The sequence below is a fragment of the Mustela lutreola genome, chromosome 14, assembly GCF_030435805.1.
Source record: "Mustela lutreola isolate mMusLut2 chromosome 14, mMusLut2.pri, whole genome shotgun sequence".
Taxonomy (NCBI): Eukaryota; Metazoa; Chordata; class Mammalia; order Carnivora; family Mustelidae; genus Mustela; species Mustela lutreola.
In genome coordinates, this window is record NC_081303.1 from 41,933,236 (window position 1) to 41,957,819 (window position 24,584).

Sequence of the window (24,584 nt, forward strand, 5' to 3'; positions counted from 1 at the left end):
CCTTCCCTGTTCCTCATTAACAAGGGTCTGTCTAGCAGAGCCAAGGGGGCCCAGGTTCCAGGGGAGGAGTGTGACAGCCAAGATCCCCTATGGGTTATTTTTAGATTCTGCCCCCCCCCCACACACACACACAGGAAAGCTGTGGGGTTACTGCTTCCTCAGGCCAGCTCTTTTCTCTCTGCATTGTTCTGCTACTCCAACTCACACCCAACACAGAAATGCCTCCAAGCCAACTCCACTCTCCTTCTCTTGATTCAGTTCATGAATCATTTAGTTTTATTCAGAGGGTGGGATATTTTATTCCCAGAGAAGGAATGGAGAGCCTCAGACTAGGTGACTTGGGTGAAATGAGGCCCCAGATGAGAGAGCTCATGGCCTACTCCCGTCAAGGAGGAAAGGAAACCACGCAATGTAAGACTTGCAAAAGAGGATGGGGTCAGGCGGACTGAGTTCCAGTCCTGGCTTTGCAGCCAACTTGATGAGATCCCAGGAGTCAGCCCGGTGGGGAAGGAGGCCTGTTCCAGGCCTCCTCCCCACCAACCTCTCTTCTCTGCCCACCATCACCTGGGCATCCATGGTCAAGTTGTTTGCACAAGTCATAGTGCTCACATCACAGGAAGATCTCACTGCCCCTCTGGGGAGCAGGAAAGAGGGAAGAGTTTCCAGAACCCTCTGCAGCATTTCACCTATACTGATCTATCATCTCTGCCCTGGGACACATTTGACTCCATTGCCCACTGGATGCCCTGCCAGTATGTATAGGGTTAAAGGGAGGCTCCCAGCGGGACCCAGGGGCAGAAGGTCCTAGGCTGCAGCTTCATTTAGGAGACTTTGGTGGCCTTGGCCTTGACCAAGCCACCCTTCCCTCTCTCCACCCCTCCCTCCCACCTGGTCTTGCCTTTCTTATGGTGTAGTGAAAAGAGCTTCAGACTTTTTTACAGTTGTACATATAGGTTGGACAAGAATCTTACCGTAAGATACCCTGAGCCTGCTTCCAGTGATTCGCTTGACTTCTAACTTCCTCCTGCTTCAGATAAGTATGGACCACAAAGGATGAACTTATTCCCTGGGCTCTCTATCTGTTCCATACCAAGGAGCTGCATTTTTCCAAGAGCCTTATCTAATCTCAGACAGAGGTTTACACCTTGAGAGAGCTTGATATCTTTTCCTGTTGGGTCAAAGCAAAATGAGACAACATTTGGTGACTGAATTAGGAACTAACGGAATGATTTTTGCTAATGAGAAGCCAGCAAAATTTGGAAATCCTGAAGTTTTTTGTTTTTTGTTTTTTTTTTTCATGGTTCCAGCAGGCATCATGGGATTGTTTTTTTTATTTTATTTTATTTTATTTTATTTTATTTTATTTTATTTTGCCGCACAATGTCAAACACACTTTGCATCTTTCACCATACCCGCAAAGCAATTCCTAATCTTGGACTCCTCTGGGCTCCCACAGCTTTCCTCTGAATCGATCTTATCACTGTGTGCCCCGCATCAGTGTTATTTAAAGCTTCCTTTATCTCTTCCTCCTTGACCAGAAGTTCCTTGAGGGCAAATTTCCTGATTTCCGGACTATTCGCCATTGTAACCCCCACAGCGTCTAGCAGGCGGGAGGGGCAATAATAGCACAGAACAATGACAAAGCCCTTTACCCGCCAGCCTGGTAGAGAAGATTATCCCCACCTTCACAACTAAGCACTGAGGTTTCAAGAGATTAGGTGACTTGATGACAATCTGACAGCTTGTGAATTAGAGACATATCTCAAAGGAGGGTTTTCATACAGGCCTTGCTGATAATTTTTTTTTTTTTTAAGTAAATGAATGCATGAATGAATTAATGACCTCAGGATCCAAGGAAGTCATATAAAACGAGATGATGTCAGGAGCCTAGATAGGCTACAATAAATAAAGGAAACATGCTCCGTTCCCCCAGATTCCAGGTGTGCAAGGGTCCTGCAGCCTCCCTCTGGGCACGGTGAGGACCCTGCTGCCTCTCCCCTGTGGCCCCGCAGGTTTGTGATCCCATTTCCCTCCCGCAGATCTTGACGGTGTCTGGACCACCTGAAGGAGGGACTCGAGTGACGATCCATGGCGTGAACCTGGGCCTGGACTTCTCTGAGATCGCCCACCACGTGCAGGTGGCTGGGGTGCCCTGCACCCCCCTGCCGGGGGATTACATCATCGCTGAGCAGTGAGTCCAGCGCGCTCTGGCCCCGCCCTTTTCCCCATGCAGCTTCAGGGTGGGGACTCTCCCATTCCCTTCCCTGGGATGTCTCCAGGATTCCCTCGCATTCCTTTCCTCCCGTGGACCCTGCCCCCAGAAGCCTGCCCAGAGCCCTCTTCTACCCCTCCTCCTCTCCCGAAGGCTCATACCCTCTGCGATGCCCCGTTCCCTGGCTCCTGAGGCCTCCGAGGTCCCCGCACGACGCTGCCCCTCATTCCGTCTTCGCCTGGCCAGTGGTGACTGAGCCATGTTCCCAACCAGCCCAGGCTCCTCCTGGGTCTCCCTGGCCCATCCCCTGCCAGCCCCCATTGGAATGCATCCCGCTCGGTGGGCTGCGAGCAACAATTTGTTTGGCTCATGGGGTTCTGACAGCAGCTTAATCCGAGCAGGGCCTCCGCCGGAGCAAATTCATTTATTTCACTAAGGGAAATGTCAGCTGGAAATTAGAAAATAGGCGTGTAGCAGCGGACAGGCGAACGGGGCTCCAGGAGTGACATATGTTCCAATTTGGGGCGTTCATTTGGCAGTGGTGACCGCTGTGGAGTCGGAGCAGGAGGGCAGGAGCTGGGCACAAAGCTGGGGGCGGGAGTTTGGCAGGAGGGAGGCTTCCTACCCAACAAGGGACAGCGAGGGGGAGCAGCCGGAGCATTCTGCATGATTTGTCAGGTAAAGTGGAGTCAGGTCACCCTGGTTCCATTGAGAACACAGCTGGACCAGGGGTGCTAGGAGCCCTCGCCAGAGTGGGGGTTGTGGGAGGGGCTTCTCTCCCTTAGCTCCACCTCCTGGAGCCCCAGGCTCCTCCCCCTGACGTCCCCAGAGCCAGCCTCCCGTAACAACCAGGAAAATGACATCACTTTATTTTCTGTCAGTACTTGCCCTTTCTCATCCATTATCTCACTTTAATTGGGAGGGACTCTGAGAGATAGATGTTGCTATCGCCCTTGACAAAGCAGGAGAAAGCCAAAGGCTTGGAGAAGTGGAAGGACTTCCCCAGTCCACTCTGTGCACAAGTGTCGGAGGCAGAGCGGGAACCTGAGGCCCCTGACTTCTCCTCCAGGTCTCTCCTGTGTCCTAAGAGCGATGGGGCAAGGCTCCTGGACAAGAGTGGTCTGACGATCCCATGATCCATCAGAGAGTGGCCTATGGGGTCAGGGCCCATGATCCTGACATGGCCCAGAGTAGGGTCAGAGTCAGAGGAGTGAATTCGCAAACTCTGAGGACCACATGGAGGTCTGCTCGCCCCCACAAGTGGGGACAGGAAGGAGCTATTCTGATCCTTCAGACGAGATCCTCCCCTGACAATCTTGTCTCTGCAAGGACTGAATCTCAGAGGAAAGGCTGGCTGGGTCTCCAGGAGAGAGGTGAGGGAGAGGAGCCAGAAGAAAAGGTGAAAGCATCTGGGACAGGAGGCAGGACAGAGTCCTTCCAGGTCAGCATCCTGCTGGGCTGGGCTAGACACTCGGTCCCACTGACACCGAATCCGCCTTGGCCTCAAGGGCCGCCTTGCACCTCTGGACACAGGCCAAGTGTCCAGCTTGGTGAGATGCCACAGGGCTCCAAAGGAGAAAGTCTGGGGGGCCGCCGGGTAAGGCTTTGAGCTGAGAAGTACAAACTCTTGAGCAGCTGGACACAGAGATCTCATGGGATTTGGAATTCATAGGTGGTCTAAGTCCCAGCTGCTTTGCTCACCAGGTCTGAGACCTCAGCAGACTATCTGATCTCTCTGACCTTCCTCAGCCTGATGGAAGTCATGATTCCACTGCACGGGGTTGGGAGACTTTCAGTAAGATGCAGAAACGGACACTACGGTGTGCCCTAGGAATGGGCGGCAGTATTCTGTCTTTGAAATCAAAGGCACCACCCTCACTCAGGGCCGCGAGGGAGAAAGTGCTGAGAGACATGAGAAGTGAGGAGGTGAGGAGAGCCCAGGGAGGCGACTGGTCACCTGGGGTCCCGGCTGAGGCCAGTGGCCGGGCACCCTAGAAAACCTCCTTCTTCTGGGGTGCCAGGCGGACAGGAGGGAGCAAGCCCTCTCTGCACCTCAGCTGGGGCAGCCCTGCTTCCCCACCATGCCAGGGTCATCGCCACTCTCAAGGTTTCAGAGTTTGTGAACATCATTTAAGCCTCCATCCGAGGCAGCGAGCAGCAGGCACAATCGTTACAGATGTCTGGGAGAGATGAATTTGGCTAAACGGGCCAGCACAGTGTCCCGGGTGCGGGCAGGATTAGCGGGCACAGTAATGGCTCACCATATGCTTGTGCCATTCCATCTATCACTCAGCAATTAGGTTAATGTTGGTTAAAGGGTCCCACTTAGTCCTGCAATCAGCACCCACCTGTCTGTGAAGGGCCCGCCGATTCCATAATAGGACATGTTTCAGGTGATACAATGCAGGTAGAGGCTTAAAGTCTGCCCCTCCAGGGACAGGGACAATGCAAGAGGGACTCCGCCAGGGTCCTCAGACCCCCTGCCTTCCTCCTGCCTCCTCTGCTGTACCTGTGAACCCAGGCCTGGCTGGCTGGATGTTCCTGCCTGGGCTCTCACCACAGGAGTGTACACTCAGGGGGAGAAAGGCACCGTCTCTGCCAGGCTGGGGGGTGTGGTACGGTATGGGGGTGAGCACCTTGGACTAGGGCCCAGGAACTTAGCTGTTGGTGAGCTGGGTGACTTTGGGCAAATCACTTTGCTCCCAGATCCTCAAATGTCTCATCTGGAGAATGGAGAACTGGATGTTCTCTACAGTTGCATCTGTTGCAGATACATCTGCATCCTGGTCCTCAGGATGTCAGAGCAGTAAACGCTCTGCCCCACAGAACTGCCCCTCCTACCATCAGAGAGCCTGTGGGTGTCACACATGTGTCTCCAGATGCTCCCTCTCAACCAGGAAGGAGTTGAACCTCCAAATGTTGAAGCCGGGTGCTTATTGGTCAGGCTCCTCATTCTGCAAGGAAAAAGTTTAGGCATCCTCAGCTATGGTCTCCTTATGAGATGTAGGAAGCCTAGAGCCACCAGATACACCAGGAGGAGGCCGGGAAGGCAGAAGGCCCCCAGAAATCCAACCACAGGAACCTTGCCAACTTGGAAGGCTTGAAGGAGGCAGTGGTGCTCACACTGCAGCCTGGGATCATCCACACCCAGGAAGGTAGGGAGCATGGGTAGCCAGCTCACAGAGTCTTGGGAAATCAGGTGGCACTTCCCCACCCTACCCCCCCATCTCCCCACACCCCCAACAACCTCATCTGCTCCCTCGCGTTTCTGCCATGTCTACCTACCCTCACCCCAAAACACATGGAAGGCGTTCCATTAATCCTAGAAGCAGTGAAACAGAATGGTCAAAGGCACAAGCTTTGGAGGCAGGCTGCCCTGGATTTGAATCGTGGCTCAGCCATTGTGACCATGGATGAGTTACTTGGCCTCTCTGAGCCTGAGTGTCATTGCCCATAAAACGGAAATGATAAGACGCGCCTTGGAGGAGAGCCTGAGATGCCACGAGACCCTGTCTTGTGCAGTGTCTGCCCCAATCACAGCTCCGTAAATTCTCACTCTTACTCTTATTACCGTCCTGAATCTGTTTTGTCCCGACCCTCATTCCTCCATATAAGCCTTTCTACTTCCTGCAGCTACCCTTGCTTCTTCTTTTACCTTCCTCTGTCCCTGGGCTCCGAGAACACGTACCTATGACCGATGCACTCAAGAATGCCCCTCCATCCTTTGGCACAAGCATCGCATCCCAGGAATGGAAGAAGGGTTAGAGGCCATTGGGGTTCTTCCGCATGCTGACTCCTTAGGATTCTCACCCAGTTCTTCCCTTCCAGCCCAGACCCTCTCCTATGGCCCACAGCTGCCCACTGCCCGCTCCCCACAGCAGGATGAAATTAACCTCGGGGAGAGGAGGCGGGGAAAAGTGTCAGGTGCAGTGTGAAGGCAGGGAGGACATACACCTCGCTGCAGCCCAGCCCTTGCACCTGCGTCATGCCCTCCCAGGTGGGGCCGTCAGAACCAATGACTGTCGCTTGGCCTGGGACGCTTGGGAGGAGCTCATCTCCCATCCACCCCTCCTCTCCCAGGTCCTTCATATGAGAAGCTTCTCTCTTGCGACATAAGCCCTGAGTGAGAAAATGTTCTAGAAAAGACAGTGTGCTAAAAGGCTCCAGCCCCTTGCTAACTCCCTACGGAGACAGCTGAACAGTCCCTTCGAGGCCTTGTCCTCTTCTAGGTGGACCCTTGGGACCGAGGAATCAAAAACATGCCCCGGACTTTCACATGTCCTCCTATTTCCTTTCTCCAGGACATCAAACCTGCCATGATTTCCTCCTCCCGTCTTCTGGAGGATGACTCGAGCACAGAGTAGGGGAAGAGCGAGTAAGGAACAAGAGGGCCCTGGTTAGAAGAGAGGGAGAGAGATTTATGTGCTCCCCCGCTCTTATGTGTCCTCCTCTTCCCCTGCAGTAGATGACAGAGTCTCCTGTCAGGCCCCTTGAGAGCACAGGGGATGGTTTGCAGGCTGGCGGGGACCCTGCACCAACCAGGGGCAGGCACTAGGGCCCAGGAAACAGGGTGAGAGATTTGTGACTCCAAGCAGGCAGCAGCATGAAAATAACCACATGTGGTACCTTAAATTAAGCTTCTCGAATGCTCTGCTAATGAGGTTTAAGAGGACAGTTATGTGTAAAATACTAATGGATCATCACAATTGTCTTTTTTCTGGGTTTGTAATTAATTTATTTATTCACGGAGAAAGGGAAGGGAGCGTATCCTTCCGTGTGCATTCAGTACTTTCTTGTTGAATCTAATATGCTAAATGTAATAAGACAGATATTGCATGTTAAGTCAATATTCACCAGGAGTTAAAGTACTTATTTGGGATTAACTGTTATGAAGGAGGTGGAGATCAGCGTGGCATGCCGTGTGTGCGAGCATGCGGTGTATTTGTTTAATGCAAGCTTTATTACATCGAAATGAAATCTCTGTTTAGTTACCTTCCTTCCTGGAGAAGCTGGGGAGATAAGCAGTGGCTGGTTAAACACTGACCTTCCCCGCAGTGCCAGGGTAATGCTTGGGATTAGTGTGCCCGGCTCTGTTTTCCTGGCTTCCCACTGAGCAGACTTGCTGGGGGCACCGGGCTCCTGGGAACTCTCATACGGTGCTGGGAGGAAAAGCAGAGCCCTTTCTTCGGTCCCTAGCTTCCTTTTTTTGCTGAGCCTGGTGGGGCCCTTTCCCACCCGCCCCATGCCTCCTAATTCCAGGCAAGAGGAACCCCCAAGAACCTGATTTCCTCAGACTCTCCCATATCCTCCAGCTGCCCACCGTTTCTAGAAGGCTGCTGTGGCCAAGGCAACCAGTGTCTAAATGTGCTTGCTGTAACTGATCTCAGGCGCCAGGGAAGTCATCACGGGGGGGTATCGATCCGCCGTTTCATGAGAGAGAACTCGGCCGTATCCCCTCTTCCCTCCAGCGACCCGGCCTCTTAATGTGGGACGTGACTTCCAGCCCCACGGCGGGCTCACTGCCTCGCCCACCAGCATAGTGCACACAGACCTTGATTAAGTGGGAGTCCAATGTCAGATGCTGTCCTAATGAACTCATCCACCACCCACCCCTTCGCCGAGGCTGCCGCAGGATTCCCCTCCTCCCTTTGGCCGGGGGCTCCTGTTTGGGGCACTCACAGTCTCACCAGATTATCTGTTCCCTTTTTAAAACTCACCGTCGGAGACAAACCACAATGGAATCAGCTTGACAAATAGGCCTTCCCTCCCTCCTTTTGGGAGAGTTGCGACTTTGGTTTGTCACAAAAGAAAGAACGCTAACTAAATCACCTGCCCTAGGTCTCTCTGTCGACGTTGGGTTTTATTCGACCAAGACTGGGTAGTTGCCCAGCGCTAGGTCCTGCACTCAGCACTGGGAAGATTGGGTTATTCAGAGAATGAGGCAACATAGCATCTGGGGGCGCACCGGGCTTTGGAGGTGATCTCATTCACTGTACAGATGAGAGACTGAAGCCCAGAGAGGGAAAGTACTTTACCTAGGGTCACACAGCTTGAGGAGTGAGCAAGCTGAGTCTCGGTATAGCCCCAGGGCAAGGTCGTGAAGAGTCATCCAAGGGATGGGATGGGAGTGAGCCCCGCAGGCTGCAAGGGCGGTTCTGGCCGAGCCTCTCACGGGAAGCTTTGCTGTCTCCTCAGGATCGTCTGTGAGATGGGCCATGCCCTCGTGGGAACCACATCCGGGCCTGTGCGCCTGTGCATTGGCGAGTGTAAGCCAGAGTTCATGACCAAGTCCCATCAACAGTACACCTTTGTGGTGAGTGTTGGGTCCTCCACAGGGCTGAGATCCCAGCAGAGGCACGCGTCCGCTCCAGACTTCTCGGCGAAGTCCCACACCCCCCTCCAAAATCAGGGGTAGGATGGATGTGTGACTAACGATGCTGTTAGAGTCCCAGAGAGCCGCAGGTCGGAGTGCTAAATAAGGCAAAATCAGGCCTTTCTTAGAAAGTGGATCCTACCCATAGAGCAGGGAGGGGCTGTCCCTTGTCCCCCTCCACACACAGTGTGACATCTTAGTCTCATTCCAGCCTAATGAGGACAGATTGCCTGAGGGACCTAATTAAAAAGGTCTATATTTATCCACATGCTTTGTTTTGTACCAAGGATATTGTAAGTAGGAGTTTAGAAAAGTCACTTCAAATCCCACAGGGACGTGTGTCTGCGGCAGGCCCACGGGATCGGGTGTGCTCATGAGTTGCTCTGTGTGTTGGGTGGTCACACGCACATATGCACATTCTCACCATTCTCACACCTGAAAACGTCTCCTCGCACTCAGGTGGCAAGCACTAGAATCACGAAGGCTTTCCTTAAGGCCGGCCAGGTCTTCCTTCTGAATCAATAGTGTGCTTCTGGGGGTGCCTGGGTGGCTCAGTGGGTTAAGCTTCTGCCTTCAGCTCAGGTCGTGATCCCAGGGTCCTGGGATCGAGCCCCACATTGGGCTCTCTGTGGCTCTCTGCTTCCCCCCTCTCTCTCTGCCCGCCTCTCTGCCTACTTGTGATCTCTGTCTATCAAATAAATAAATAAAAATGTTTAAATTTTTTAAAAAATACTGTGCTTCTGGGGATCTTCCCACAGAACCAGTACTCTGGGGTTCTGCCTCTGGGCAGAAGGGGCCCCAGAATCCCTCCTCTGACACTTACGTATATCATCACATTGAATCGTTCATTAAAAAGTGCTAACACCAGCCAAGGGGTCAAACCAGCCTTGTTAAGAGTTTTGAAAAATCATTAGACCACAAAATGTTATTCTCTCTAAAACATTTTACCACTTGCTCTAGGTTTTCCAGGCTCTGCCTTCTTATCTTGGCATCTCTGCCCTTTTTAGCCTATGGTCTTTTTTTAGGGTTGGAGAGCACGGCAGCCTACCCCGTCTTCAACGCAGGACAGACAGGGTGTCAGGTGGAGACAGAATCAATAGACTGTCCCAGCTGGGAGGGGTCTTAGAGATCACTGAGCCCACCCCCCTCTCAACATGGGTACAAACAAAAGCCCAGAATGACCCAGAAACTTGCTGCAGGGCCATGGACAGCGAATGGCTAGTGCAGGCATAGTTGCTCAGTTAAATGCACTTTCCACTCCACTCCCCTATCCCCCAGGAAGGAGCAATTCCTCTCTGATTCAGGTCAGCTGCCTGATGCACTAGAGACCAGATGACATTTCTTTCAAGCTTCAGATTCAATTTTACAGGTTAGTGAGTTTACTAGAAAGTCCTGGTCACTGACGGGCCATCCTCCTGATGAAGGTTGGGGAAGCCATGTCAAGCGTTCGCAGATAGCTCTGTGCACCAGGTCCCCTGCGGCACCCCTCACGTGCTTCAGAGGGGACAGGACACATGTGTGGGCCATTAATGGAGGACTTGAGCCCCTTGGTGGCCCAGTCTAGACAAGGATGCTTTATTCAGTCTTATCGATTTTGTGCCAAAAAAATCAGTACAGGCTCTAGATAGAGAAGCATTTTCAAATTGCTCTCAATTTGTAAACTAATTGATAGATTAGTCTGTGTTACCTCTGCCTTCTCATCAATGTTATGAGCACGGGATTCCCCAGGGAGTTAATTAATTCTAAAACGCAGTGCTTCTGCCTTCCTTGGACATGCCAGAGCCTCTTCTTGGACACAGTCTCAGCTCCAGGAGAAGAGATTAGAAAAGGCAGGAAAAGTACCTTTACCCAGAGCATAGACACCGTCCCTCCTTTGTTCCTTACGTCTAGCCTGGGTCTGTCACTTTGGGCAAAACCTGAGCTATGACTGTTTCTCTGCTTCTTTCTAAAGAACCCTTCTGTGCTGTCACTCAACCCCATCCGAGGACCAGAATCAGGAGGTACCATGGTGACCATCACGGGCCATTACCTCGGGGCTGGCAGCAGTGTGGCTGTATACCTGGGCAACCAGACCTGCGAGTTCTATGGGTAAGATGGATTCACAGGAGCCCTAGACGGCTGGCCATGTGAGGCGTGTGCACACCTGCTCTGGACGTGTTCACACAGGTGCCCGCCCCATTGCTTCCATGGCCTGGACGTCTGGGTCCAAACACCATTCCTGTCCCTGTGCCAAATACATGCTACTCAGTTTATAGCAGTACGTACCACTCATGAACCCGCCAAGACACTTCTAAAAATAATTAGCATGAGGGCCCTGAGAACTGCTGGGGAGGAGATCCCAGAAACTCTTCGGTCATCATTGGGACTGGGCACTGATGAGGTCCCCACTCTGGGACCTTGAGAGACATGGAGGCTGCATGGCCTCAGTCCTCTGCAAGCACACACACTCATCCTTGGGACATCTCTTGTGCATAAAAACTGGAACACCTGCTATTCACCGGATCCACCAATAAAGCCCTGGGATTATGCAGACGCCTGAGAGCATCCTGACAGAACCCATGGGTGAGAGCCCAGCATGCCTCAGGATTATCTCCTCCTCAGATTGGAAACACCTACGGGCAAGGACTATGCATTTCCTTCTCTGCGTAGTAGGTGCTCAGTAAATATTTATTAAATGACTGACCAGACTCTTAGGCCCTGGTTACCTAGTCTATTCTAGAAAAATCCAGAAAAGAAAAGATTTCCCCCCAGAGCCCATGAAGCCCTGCCCCTGCCCCACATTCTGTAATCCCCCTCTCTAATCTGTTCCCTCCCTATTCCAACCAGAGGTGAAGTTCCGGTTAAAGAGGGACCCTTATACACAGGCAATGGGTCTGTTTCATTGTGTAGAGTAGGAAAGAACAGAGCACTTCGGGGCTACCCACACCCTCAGACCGAGGAAGATCCCAGAAGAAGCCAGAGAGCTCTCCCCGTTGCCCAGGCCTTTCTTCACCACCGTCCTGCTGTCTCCCTGTCAGGCGGTCAATGAACGAGATTGTGTGCGTCTCACCCCCATCATCCAATGGACTGGGACCCGTCCCCGTTTCCGTGAGCGTCGACCGAGCCCACGTGGATAACAACCTGCAGTTCGAGTACATAGACGACCCCCGGGTGCAGCGCATTGAGCCCGAGTGGAGCATCGCCAGGTGAGGCAGAGGTGGGAGGGAGGCACCTGGCACCTGACATAACCCCTTCGGCCAGGTGTGACTTGGGAGGGGACCCAGGGGTGGTGGTGGCTCACAGTTTGAGGGGAGTCTGAACCTGACCCATCCTCCGTGCTTGTTCCCAGTGGCCACACACCCCTGACCATCACAGGCTTCAACCTAGATGTCATTCAGGAGCCACGGGTCCGAGTCAAGTTCAACGGCAAGGAATCTGTCAATGTGAGTACCCCCTAGTCTGCCTGGCCCTCCATAACCACAGTCCTGTGTCTACGTCTGTGATGTGTTAAGGTCCGTATTAGCCCGGGAGTATCCACCAACCAAGGAAGAAAGTTAGTTCAAGACCTCCAGCCCGGAATCAGGGCCGCAAACACCTGAACCTTACAGTGACTCTTACAATGACCATGTCAGATTTCTCGTCAGAAGGCAGTCGATGAGTGTATAAATGCACTGGCTTCTGAGCTTGCGAAACAACGTGAAAGGGCTTCTGTTTCATATGCATGTTCAGTTGGAGGTCCGATAAGAAGCAGTATAAAAGGGTGAAGAAATTCTGCCTCCAGAATCAGGCGCTTCTGAATTGGAAGTGGGGCACAGCCATTTCTTAGTCGTACAACCATGATCCGGTCATTTAAGCTCTGTGATTCTCTGTTCTCTGCCTGTAAATGCTAATGATAAGACTCTCCGCGCAGCTCTGTAACACAGCCTCTGGCGGGGCCCGGGGTGGGTGGAGGACAAACCTTCGTCACTGCACATGGCTCCCTGTACCCCTGTGGCGAAGATGGCCGGTCCAACATTTGACTTTACTCTCCAGTGCTGAGCCGTCTCACTTAATTCTTTTCGCAATGGATTTTTGTGATTTTTATTTTTTAAAGAAGTTCTTGATCATAAAAGCAGAATGTCTGTGATGGCGTTATCAATTTTTTTTGTTTTAGTTTGTTCTAGTGGCTTCATCTCAGTCTGGTTAGCCAATATTTTCTGAAACACGATTGTATTCATAATTACAGTCCAGGAGGTGCTATTATGGCCATTATTTGTCCTATAATTGCTATTATTACTGCTCTGACCTCAGAGGATTGAGTAGGCAGTGTTGGAGATGGGAAAGATGGTGTTATCTATCCTGTCATCCCTGACAGGATTCCAGCATGCTAGAAGCTTCCCTAGGAAGTGCTGAAAGGCACAAAATGCACGGTCTTTGAAGGCTAGATCTGGAAAGGTTACAGGGATCCTCTGGTCCACCCCCCTTCATTGTCCAGCTGGGGAAATGAAGGCCAGAAAGGAGTAATGGCTTTGCCCCAACCGGGACGGTAGCTGGTAGCAGGGCCAGCAGGATCCCCAAAGAGCCCAGGGGATCCCCAGGATCCCCTGGGCTCTTTGCTACTAGAGCAGGTGAGGTGCTGGTGATTCGGTTATGACATTCCCTTGTGGCAGACATGCGGGGACACCTGTGTCACACCATTAGTAGCTGCCACGGTCACAGCTCTGTGGGCCAGGAGAGCACAGGGCTCCTTATCCCACATGGAGAGTCTGATCCATGAGTAAAAGAGCCTGTACCTCCACTCCACTTCCAGACCGAGGCCAGTAGCTCCCAGTAGGTCCCAGACCACCTTGTCAAACTCCAAGTCCTAAGTGGAAGGAAGGAAGGAAGGAAGGTGAGGTGTGGTGATGGGAACAGTGCACTCGCACTCAGCAAGGATGAAAGCCCTGAACAGTGCACTCGCACTCAGCAAGGATGAAAGCCCCACACCAATTAGGTACGTGTTTTAAAGCATAGGTTTTATTATGACTCAGATGTGACAGGGCCGACAGAACAGGAGACAGCTGCCGTCGGAAAGACGGTTTGTTGTACTCACAGAGCCACAGGGAAGAGGGCCTGCCATGCCACGGGGGGGGCCACGTGGGAAGCGCCAGCGGGTGTAGAAGCAGAGGGAGAGAAAGGCGCTGCGGCAGGTGCCTTTATTATCACTCCTGCGGGAAGGAACCGACCAGGCAAGGTGAGCGGGTTTAGGATCACCCAGTCTGAATCATGGTCAAGGGCTCTGGGGTGCACGGGCTGTCCCCAGCTGTCCAGTACGTGGCCTGGTGTGGTCAGAAAGGGTGGAGAGCTGCTCAGAGCCTGTGAAAGGAGGTGTGTGTGTGGGGGTGGGCGCAGGATTGATCGGGTTGCGTTAGAACAGCTTGCTCTGGCCAGCAGACAAGTTGTTTGCTGTCTCTAGGTGCTGGCTGGCCCCGGGAGGGGAGGTCCTCCCGGTCAGTAGGCCCCAGATGTCACAGCATCAGAAATACAGAAAGTAAAAGACATGGTTAGCGTGGTAAAGAGTAAGTATGTGACCAACGAGGTTAACCTCCAATGCCTGCAGCCTCCATTCTCCGGAAGCCACTGGAAGAGAACACTGGTCTGGGAAGGCCTGACCTCCATGTGGAAAGACAGGTGCAGAGTGTCCCTTCCGCTCACCAGGGCACTCTTACAGCCCCAAGGCAGGAATGTCCTAAGCGATTCCCCCAGCCACCCCCCACCACCCCCAATGCCTTCCGTATTTCGAGGAGCTACATCATAATAATTCCTCCCTGTGGAGAGCTGGGCATCGCAGGCTCCGTCGTGACCTGCAGGCCAGCTGGAGGAGAGGCCTTGGTGTGCAGTTTTCATCAAGCCTGGTCTGCACCTGGGACGCTCATAAACTCGGCCTGTGCCTCGGTCAGGAGCAGTAGGAGAGCAGCACTCTGCCCGCCCCACCTCCCCGGCCTGCCTGGGCACCAGGTCATCCTCAGCTCTGGAGTTTGAAACAGCCTCAGTGAGAAGTGAGAAGGGCCAAAGCCAAGGCCACAAAACCCCAAGGAATGTTTGGCAAACAAAGTGCCGATGCAGCACCGGGCGCGGGCAGGCAGGAAGCAAACAGAGGACGCTTGTTCGGGAGCGATTTGCTTATTCAGAGGGGAATCCAGTCTGGGGTGCTGGGAGGCGTGCGGACGGAGATGGGGGAGCGGAGGGAAGAGCGCTGCCCGCAGAGCACAGGGTCCGAGACTCGCCAGCTCAGCTCTGCCTGTTTGATGGCTCCCGACCCCCACACCGTGTTCCTCATTCCAGAGCGTCCCCAGCTGGAACACCAAGGGGTCGTCCGTCTCATATGGAATAGCGGTAGTTTGTGCGGGAAGAGTAGGAGCAGGCCCTGCCCTCCAACAGGGCATGAGGCCCTTAGTGAGCGGGTGTGATGAAACTCTTCCCCTCCCTCTGGAGCGCGGGGGTTAATACTTGGACTTGGAGCTCTGACATAATCACTGTCAGCTTTTCTGCAGCTTCACACGCGGTCCTGTTTTCAGAACATGAAGCCCATGTGTGTGTGTCTGTTGGCCAGACTCACAGCATGTGTGGACCTGCCAGGACAGCGTGTACTTGTGCAGCCGAGATCTCCCAGATGCCCTTGGCTATAGCCGGGACGCCCGAAGCCCAAACCGGGGCGCACTGAACACAAGCCAGGAGGAGAGGGGGTGGGAGGCCAGGTTTTGTCTGCAGGCCACACAGGGTCCTGTGGTGCTTCCTTGGGGCTGGCCACTGCCTTGGGCAGCCCCGGAATTAAACCGCCAGAGGAGGGAGCGGCACAACCCCTGCCAAGGAGGGCTAGCAGCTAGAGTTCTCATAGGGACCCCAGGGCCAGAAAGAAAGGACATCATCAAACTCAGTATCAGTCCCGGGGCTGTTCTCTTGTGCAAAGTGAGGGAGCAGAAGAGAGAGAGCCTGAAAAGAACATTCACAGAGTTGAAGAATTCTTTTTATTCATCAGTGTACTGAATAAACATTAATTCAACACCTACTGGGTGCTGGCAGAAGGCTCATCTCATGCTCCTTCCTGCTCCCCAACACACACACACACACACACACACACACACACACACACACACCTTACACTGCTCCTGTCCTGCTTTGTCTTCAGTTGCTCCACGCTCCCTCAACCCTAAGCCTGTGCTGTGTCCCCTCCGCCCGGGACTTGTTCCCCACACCCACCCTCTCCTTGTCTAGGTGGGTCCCACTCATTCTTTGGATTACATTACACTCATTTCTTCTAAGTGTCCCTGAATCATCCAGAGCCCATGGCCGTGCATGCTCACACATGCACACACACACACATACACACACACACACACACACACATACCCTGCTACCCTACCTGGTCCTTGCCCACCAGGGCGTTTCTCACACCCATCATGCATTTAACAGGGCTCTAGCTCCTTCTGCACACCAGGCCCCCTGCCAGGACTGTATGATTAAAGCATGTTCGGTCCTTTGTCTCCCCCTGCAGACGGTGATGCTGTCGCTAGATGGCCCCGGCTCCTGGCACAGTGCGGGGCACAGACTAGGCGCTCAAACCGTGTTGGTGAATGAATGAATGAATGAATGATGTTCAAATGCACTCCCCCCTCAAAAAAAGTTTCACAGCCATTTTTCTCAAGGGGATCACCATCTCATGAAGAGAACACAGTGGTGATGGGCCAAAGCAAGCAGGGTGGGAGGCAGTAGCATGACACACACCCCGCCACCCTTGCACAGTCTGCATTTCAGTGCTGTGTTCTGGGCCTCCTAGGTGTGCAAAGTCGTGAACACCACCACCCTGACCTGTCTGGCGCCCTCTCTGACCACGGACTACCGGCCTGGCCTGGACGCCGTGGAGCGGCCAGATGAGTTTGGATTCGTCTTCAACAACGTCCAGTCCCTGCTCATCTACAACGACACGAAGTTCATCTACTACCCCAACCCAACCTTTGAACTGCTCAGCCCTACCGGAGTCTTGGATCAAAAGCCAGGATCACCCATCATTCTGAAGGTAGGATGTGCAGAGTGTAGCCTGCTCTGCGCGGTGATGGCGACCCCCCACCCCCACCCCGGGCCCTTCCCGTTCTCCTTTGTGGACTTGCAGAGTTGCCAGCTCCCTGCAAAGGGGCATTGTTTATAGATACGGACTTACCCGGTGAAAGATCTTGCAGTTGGGATTCTCAGGAGACCCTTTCCAATATTTCTGTTTGATCTCATGAGCTTCGGGACCCCGGGGTTCTGTAGCACCTCCGAAGTAGACATTTCCTTTTATCGCCCACTTCCCTGGCCACCCGCATGTACATTTCAAGAGGTCATGGTTCCTTGGTACGATCTGTCCATGGGTTTTGTTACTTTTATGTATATCCTGCCTGCCCTCGTCAATTGGAGGTCTCCCCTTCCTGTCTTCTTCCCCATGTCTTCCTGCCTTTCTTTCTCTCCTCCCCACATTTTCCCTTTGGCTCTCTAAATTGCGGCTGTTTAACGTTTTCTCCAAAAACTTCCCAGGAGCCATCTATTGGTTTTTGCATGGCTGCCCTTCCCCCACCTCTTAAATCTCTTTTGTAATAGGCGATTAGCTTCTGCACGCATGTGTCAATTATTTCCGTTAAGATTACTGTTATCCACAGGGCAAAAACCTCTGCCCTCCCGCCTCTGGAGGCGCCAAACTCAACTACACAGTGCTGATCGGGGAGACCCCGTGTGCTGTCACCGTATCCGAGACACAGCTCCTCTGCGAGCCTCCCAACCTCACAGGGCAGCACAAAGTCATGGTGAGTGAACTCCCTTCCTTTCCTGACTTCCTCCTCTCCCCACCCGTGCATGCGTGATCTGTCCTAAAGTAAGGCTTCTTCCTAACACCTCGTCACCATGTTCTGCATTGAAATGGGTAGGAGTTGAGGACATGAGAAACGACAGGCAGGTAATAAACAGGAAGTTGTTCCATGTCTGAGTCTGTATTGTGTGGTTGTGGTCTTTCATGCCCTCCCTGAAACATAAGGATGCGATGGCATGCCAGGGCTCTACAGCGTCTGTGTGTGTGCAATGCACAGGTTCACGTGGGCGGGATGGTGTTCTCTCCTGGCTCGGTGAGTGTCATCTCAGACAGCTTGCTGACCCTGCCAGCCATTGTCAGCATCGCGGCGGGAGGCAGCCTCCTCCTCATCATCGTCATCATCGTCCTCATTGCCTACAAGCGGAAGTCTCGGGAAAACGACCTCACTCTCAAGAGGCTCCAGATGCAGATGGACAACCTGGAGTCCCGCGTGGCCCTTGAGTGTAAAGAAGGTAAGTGGAGGCACCGCCTCGCTTCCTGGCCCCATTTCTCTTCACCAGTCTTATTACCTCCTCCCTCTAGACAACTCATCTCTATTGCCATGCCTCCCACCCTAAGCCTCTGCCTGCCCAGAAACTCCCTTTGCCTTTAGCGCCAGAGAAGTCCTATTAAGAATGACCCTGGGGGCGCCTGGGTGGCTCAGTCAGTTAAGTGTCCCACTCTTGATTTCAGCTCAGGTCATGATCTCAGGGTTGTGGGATTGAGCCCCATGTTGGGCTCTGCACAGGGCGTGGAGCCTGCTTAAGATTCTCTCTCTCTCCCTTTCCCTCCACCCAACCCTTCCAAAAAAAATGAATGCCCTGGTGAGTCCCCAGGCCTGCTCCTCTTGTTCTAGTCCTTCCTGTGCCCTGACTCACCCCCACGCTGGCCCCCTTTCACTCCCTTTCAGGGTCTCCATTTCCCCACAGTCGGAGCCTCCCAGGCTGGGCCCTCTGAGACCCTATAGACCCCCCCAAATGGGAGTCTAGCTCCTGTGTCTTGCGTTGCTGCCCTGGGAGCATGTGGAAACAGCAGCAGGAAGGGCAGGGAGCTCCCACCTGCCTCTGGCCTCAGCCCCTCCCCCAGGGCTAGTTTCCCACCAGTGCCGCAGGCTGAGCCCGCCGAAGGCCGCCACTTGTTGGCGTCCTTGGCCACAGACGCACATGGGAGTAGAGAATGCTTTCTTCTGTCTCCCACGCAACCACAGCCTCGAGGTGACAAGTATCCCAAGTACCCCTCAGGCTGAGGACCCAGCCGGTTCTCTGAGTAAACATTTCAGTAAAGAATCAAAACATTCCTCCTTTTGCTGCAAATGTCAGGATCAGAGACAAGGCCTCTGCTGGAACAGAAGGAAGCTCTGGGTGGGGGACAGGTGGGCAAAGGCTTCTGTTGGTAGTGGGGCAGGGGAGGAGAGGGGAGAGGGGCATCCTGGAGCCAGGCCTGCCACCAGAGCGATGTGCCCCGAGGCTGGGTTTGGTGTTCTTAGTGTCCCCTTAGCACACACTGTGTGTGTGTGTGTGTGTGTGTGTGTGTGTGTGTGTGTTAAAATATACAAAACATAAAATTTACCTTTTTTAACTCTCACTGTCTCTACACCCCAGGGCTCTTCCTTCCCCCAGTTCAGTAGCATTAAGTACATTCACACTGTTGTGCAATCATCCCCACCATCCATGTCCAGAACTTTCTCACCCTCCCCAGCTGAACTCTGTAATTATTAAACCAAAAACCCCCACCTCCCCTCCCCAGCAGCGGCTGGCAGCCGCCATTCTGCTCTCTGTCTCTGTGATCTGACTACTCTGGGAACCTCCTGTAGATGGAATCCTACAGTATGTGTTCTTTTGTGTCTGGTTTACTTCACTCCGCATTTTAGAGCTTCACGCAACAGAATCTCCTTCCTTTTAAAGGCTAAGTAATGTTCCATTGAATATATGTGCCACCTGTTTTTTATTCATTTATCTGTCCTTGGACCTTTGGGCTGTCTCCACCTTTCAGTAGCGTGAATAACCTTGCTATGAACATGAGTATACAAATATCTAAGTCCTTGCTTTCAGGTCTCTTGGGTACATACCTAGGAGTGGAGTTGCTGGGTCCTATGGTGACTCCGTGTTTGTCTTCAAGGAGCCACCAAATTTGGTTTCCAGACCAACTGCACCAACTTACATTCCCACTAGCAATGCACAAAGGTTCCCGTGTTTCCACACCCTCTCCAGTACTTGTTTTCCATTTTTCTTTTTTAAAAAAATGTTATTTATTTATTTTGAGAGAGAGAGAGCACGCAAGCATGACTGGGGGAGGGGCAGAAGGAGAGAGAGAATCTCCAGCAGACTCCCCGCTGAGCACAGAGCCCAACTCGGGGCTCAGTCTCAGGACGCTGAGATCATGGCCTGAGCCAAAACCTAGAGTCAGATGCCTTGTCAGCTGAGCCACCCAGGAGCTCCTCCATTTTTCTGTAATATCCATCCTAATGGGTATGATGTGGTATCTCATGGTGGTTTTCATGTTCATCATTGCCCAGAGTTTTGCATCTTGGTTTATTCTCTTGCTTGGAGGGAAAAAAACAAAAAACAAACAAACAAAAAAACAAAACAAAACAAAAAAACCCAGGAGCAAAACTGCCTATTTTTGTCTTTGCTTCCTCCCCCTGGCTACTGCCTCTCAGCTGTTTCTGGGACCTGCAGGCCATGCAGGACCCAAATCATAGTATTCTTCCCTTTCCTTTGTTTTAACTACACTTGCAATACCTAGAAAGAAATGTCAAAATGATGCACCAGCATTGAAGGGGAAATAACCTAGAAATGGCCCACATGCCCACCTAAGAAAGGAGGCCTGGAGACAGCTCACCCCTTCTGGAAACATCCCTAAACAACCCTTCCTGTCTGTATACCACAGGCCCGCCCCTCCTTCACAAACGTCTACTCCTGCCTTGCCCCTTCCCTGTGCGGGTGCCCTCCTGAGCCTTCTCATCTCTCTAAACTTTCATAGCCTTTGCTGAGCTCCAGACTGACATCAATGAGCTGACCAGCGACTTGGACCGCTCGGGCATCCCCTACCTGGATTACCGCACCTACGCTATGCGAGTCCTGTTCCCTGGCATCGAGGACCATCCCGTGCTGCGGGAGCTGGAGGTAATCCCTGCCACCCTCCCCGATTCACCCCGGGAGGAGGCGCAGGGCCTGGGGGGTCCTATCCTGGGAAATGCAGCTGGGGCCCAGCAGCTCGGAGGAAGGTCAGGAATGATGAGGACAAACAGCTGGGAACAGCTTCACCACAACAGGCAGATCTCGGCCAAGGGGGGCGCGCAGGCTCTTTGGGATGATTCCAGGGGAAGGCGCATTGTCACTTTTTTAATTAATGACTAAATTAATTAGCTAAGATTCTGCCGCACTCTCAGATGGATTTAAGGTGGCTTACGGAGAGACGTGATTCTGTGAGGTTTGTTTGTTCATGTGTTGGTTTGTTTTACTAAAGATAATAAATCAGGGCAGGGAGGATTACAGGGAGACTCGTAAACCAAGCGGGTCTGATGGAATAGCTCCTACTGAACCCCGGGGAAAATCAGACGGCCCGCATCCCCTCAGAGGGCTCTGCCCGAGCCAGGCAGGCCTCCCACCGCAGTGGGCGCGCGGAGCAGGGCAGAGACTGCAGTGACCTGCCATTCCTACCCCGTCCGGGGTTCGAGAGCCCTGCCGCCCTCTCAGGTCGGGGAGGCCGAGGCTGTCCTCTGAGGGCGCGCCCATCCGGTCCACCCCAGGTCCAGGGGAACGGGCAGCAGCACGTGGAGAAGGCCCTGAAGCTCTTCGCGCAGCTCATCAACAACAAGGTGTTCCTGCTCACCTTCATCCGCACGCTCGAGCTGCAGCGCAGCTTCTCCATGCGCGACCGCGGCAACGTGGCCTCGCTCATCATGACCGGCCTGCAGGGCCGCCTGGAGTACGCCACCGACGTCCTCAAGCAGCTGCTCTCTGACCTCATCGAGAAGAACCTGGAGAACAAGAACCACCCCAAGCTGCTGCTCCGGAGGTGGGCCCCGCGGTGGGGGGCGGGGAGGACGGCTGGTGCTGGGGGAGGAGAGGGCGGCGGGGGTGGGGGTGGGGCGGGCACACGTGCGCAGGGCGATCTGGAGCAGCACAAGGGGCTCTGCACCCCCAGACCGGACCCCGCGCACGACAGCCTGGGTCCGCGCGTCACGCAGCGCCAAGTCTGGTCCCCGGGGGCCCCGGGAGCTAAGCGACATGGAGGAGCCCAGGCTCGGGGCTCAAGCCCAGCTCCGCCACCCGCCAGCGCTGTGCGCCCGAGCCTGTGACGTGGCCCCTCTACTTCAGCGTCCTCATGGACGCAGCGGCAGCAGTAACACGCCTCCCGCTGTCAGTCCCTCCGCGTGCCGCTAGCACCGCGCTGTCCCGCACGGTGGCCACAGGCGGCTATGAACAAAAATGAGATAAAACGTAACCTTCAGTTTTTGCGTCGTGCTGGCCGGGTGCCAAGGGCTTGGCCTTCCTGTGCTGGCCACCAGACTGTCCAGCGCACTTAGAGAACCCTTCCTTCATCACAGAAAGGTTCTGGTGCTCAGCAGGGGCCAGGGAGTTGTGCAGCCTCTCCCTTCTGCACCCAGTTTCCAGGACCCAAATCGCCAGCAGGAACCACATGCCTCCTCCCCAGTTGCAGTTTTCCTGACAGGAGACAGGGCTGGAGACCTTGGTCTCCCTTCCCCAAACCCTCCTGCCCTGGTCAGGCCCCAGGGAGCCCAGCAGAGCTCTGGAGCGCCTCTGACACCAGGGGTTCGAAGGCACCTCCTCCATTTCTCCGCCCTCCTCCTTAGCCTGCTCCTAGGAAGAGGTCTCAGGCTTCCAGAACCCACGTGGGGTGAGGAGGGAGGAAGAACGTCTTTGTTTCCTGAGTACCGAGTCCCCCTCCTGCCAATCTGAGCATTAGAAACTCTCATTAAGAACTGTTGTATTTAAATTAGAGCTAATCTCAGGCACAATGCTTGGAGAGGGTGCTGGGAGGGGCCCGGGGACAAAGCTACAATTTCTTCTGCCATTGTCACTCTCTCCCAGGCCCAGACTGCTGAGCAGCCCTGGCAAATGCCTGGGATTTACTGAAACCAGAGGGTATAATTTGCGCCACGTGCAGGGTGTTAAAACACCCCTCGGCATCCCCATCACTGAAGGTCTGTCATAGCGGCTTTGTTCCTTCCTGAGTCCCCAGATTTGCAGCCCAGGGTGGAGGCTGGGGAGCGCTGGTGTTTGCAGAAGCAGATTCCCTGTCTGCTAAACACTCGTGCCTCCTGCTCTCCACCTGAGCGGCTGGGATCCACGACCCCACAGGACAGAAGGAATGACATGGAATCGTGCTCACTGGGGGTCAGTGCTATTTTTGCCCCTTACATACGTTAACTCATACAGTTCTGACAACAGCCCTGTGGGGTACATACTATTATCATTGTCCCGATTAAGAGATGGGGAAAATGAACCCAGAGGGGTAAAATGACTGGCCCAAGTCAGTACGTGGCAGAGTCAGGATTGGAATCCAGGCAGTCTGATTCTGAGAGGTTAGAGCGGCATGTACCAGAGACCTCCTGGGTATGAAAGTGGAGTATTCAGGCCTGCAAGGTATCCCAAAGGGACAGAGAAGCTCTGTTTCTCATCCTGAGGCCAGCAGGAAGTAGGGAGAACTAGGAATTGATAGCCCTGTGGAAATGGGGTACTTGGCACCTTCAGCTGCAGACCCAGAGCACCATTCCATTTCCACAGGGAACTGAGGCCCAGAAAGAAAAAGCCTCTGGCCCAAGGTCATACTTTCAGCCCTGGTGTCCTGGCTCCCAGCCCTGTGCCCTTTGATGCCCTGTTTGGGCCACGATGCATACGAGCCAGACCCCGCTCTCTGAGACCCCTCCATAAAGGACTGCCCCTCCCATTCCTTCTTTCTCCCCAGGACAGAGTCTGTGGCTGAGAAGATGCTGACCAACTGGTTTGCCTTCCTCCTGCACAAGTTCCTGAAGGTGAGAGTGGGGGTGAGCCAGGGCCTAGCGTTGCGAGCAAGACGAGGGGCTGTTGTGCCAAGGCCGGCCACGAATGCTGCATGGGGAACCTTCGGGAATAGCAACCTGCCTGGCTGGGGTGCTCCAGAGCAAGGCAGGTCTAGGAGCGGTGGTGAGGAGAGGGAGAAGAGGAGTCGGGTACCCGCCCCGCCCCACAGCCCATGCTCTGCCTGTGCCCACAGGAATGTGCGGGGGAGCCACTCTTCATGCTCTACTGCGCCATCAAGCAGCAGATGGAGAAGGGCCCCATCGACGCCATCACGGGTGAGGCCCGCTACTCCCTGAGCGAGGACAAGCTCATCCGGCAGCAGATCGAGTACAAGACCCTGGTGAGGAGGCTGGGAACTCAGGGGACATGGCACACCTGCCTCTGCTCGGTACTCTGCCATCAGAGCACAAAGCCAATCCCAGTGGTCAACGAAGAGGCTGGGAAACAGCCTGGGATCAAGTCTGAGGGCCATGCAGAGTGTTCTAGGAGCGGGGCAGACACGCCTTGGCTCCCCCTCCCCATCTCATCTGGTGGGCCCAAAGAGCGCTGTCTGCTTCAGTTTACCCTAGATGATAGGCCAGGGCCAGACCACCCTCTGTTAGGTATGGGGAAATCAGCATTATGGGGGAGAAGATGAATTTGCTAGTTCCTAATATAGAGGCTTTGGGAAGCAGATGGTCAGCCCCTGATACACCTGGAACCATCTCCAAACCCCTAGGACGCCTGGTCCCAGGATGACGGTCGCCCCCAAGCCAACCAGGACCTAGAAAGTAGAGTCTCAATTCTTTGAGAAGGGTAGGCATGACTCAGGTTGTTATTTGGCAGATGGCAGGAAGGCAAGAGAAACTGAGGCACAGACATTTCTCCTGTAAGAGGGGTAAGCCTTGGAAAGAGGATTCCAAGGCCTTTCTCGCTCTCCCTCAAGTGGCCCCTTAAACACCCATCCTGTTCCCGCTCTATCATCCTTGTAGATCCTGAACTGCATCAACCCCGACAATGAGAACAGTCCAGAGATCCCAGTGAAGGTGCTGAACTGTGACACCATCACACAGGTCAAGGAGAAGATTCTCGATGCCGTCTATAAGAACGTGCCCTACTCCCAGCGGCCGAGGGCCGTTGACATGGACTTGGGTAGGAGGCCCCGCCTTAGAGTGT

The 24,584-nt window shown here is 53.8% G+C and overlaps 1 protein-coding gene across 1 annotated transcript in view; it reads left to right on the top strand.

The window, feature by feature from the left end:
* The window catches only part of PLXNA2 (plexin A2), a 212,660-nt gene that overhangs the window by 170,705 nt on the left and 17,371 nt on the right, over positions 1–24,584 (top strand). Inside the window, exons 13-25 of the mRNA XM_059146058.1 lie at positions 2,040–2,191; positions 8,408–8,525; positions 10,537–10,673; positions 11,603–11,770; positions 11,914–12,007; positions 16,360–16,599; positions 17,216–17,359; positions 17,639–17,873; positions 20,383–20,525; positions 21,152–21,420; positions 23,335–23,401; positions 23,623–23,769; positions 24,401–24,560. Of these exons, the coding sequence (XP_059002041.1) occupies positions 2,040–2,191; positions 8,408–8,525; positions 10,537–10,673; positions 11,603–11,770; positions 11,914–12,007; positions 16,360–16,599; positions 17,216–17,359; positions 17,639–17,873; positions 20,383–20,525; positions 21,152–21,420; positions 23,335–23,401; positions 23,623–23,769; positions 24,401–24,560 (2,074 nt within the window). The remainder of the gene's footprint in view (positions 1–2,039; positions 2,192–8,407; positions 8,526–10,536; positions 10,674–11,602; positions 11,771–11,913; positions 12,008–16,359; positions 16,600–17,215; positions 17,360–17,638; positions 17,874–20,382; positions 20,526–21,151; positions 21,421–23,334; positions 23,402–23,622; positions 23,770–24,400; positions 24,561–24,584) is intronic.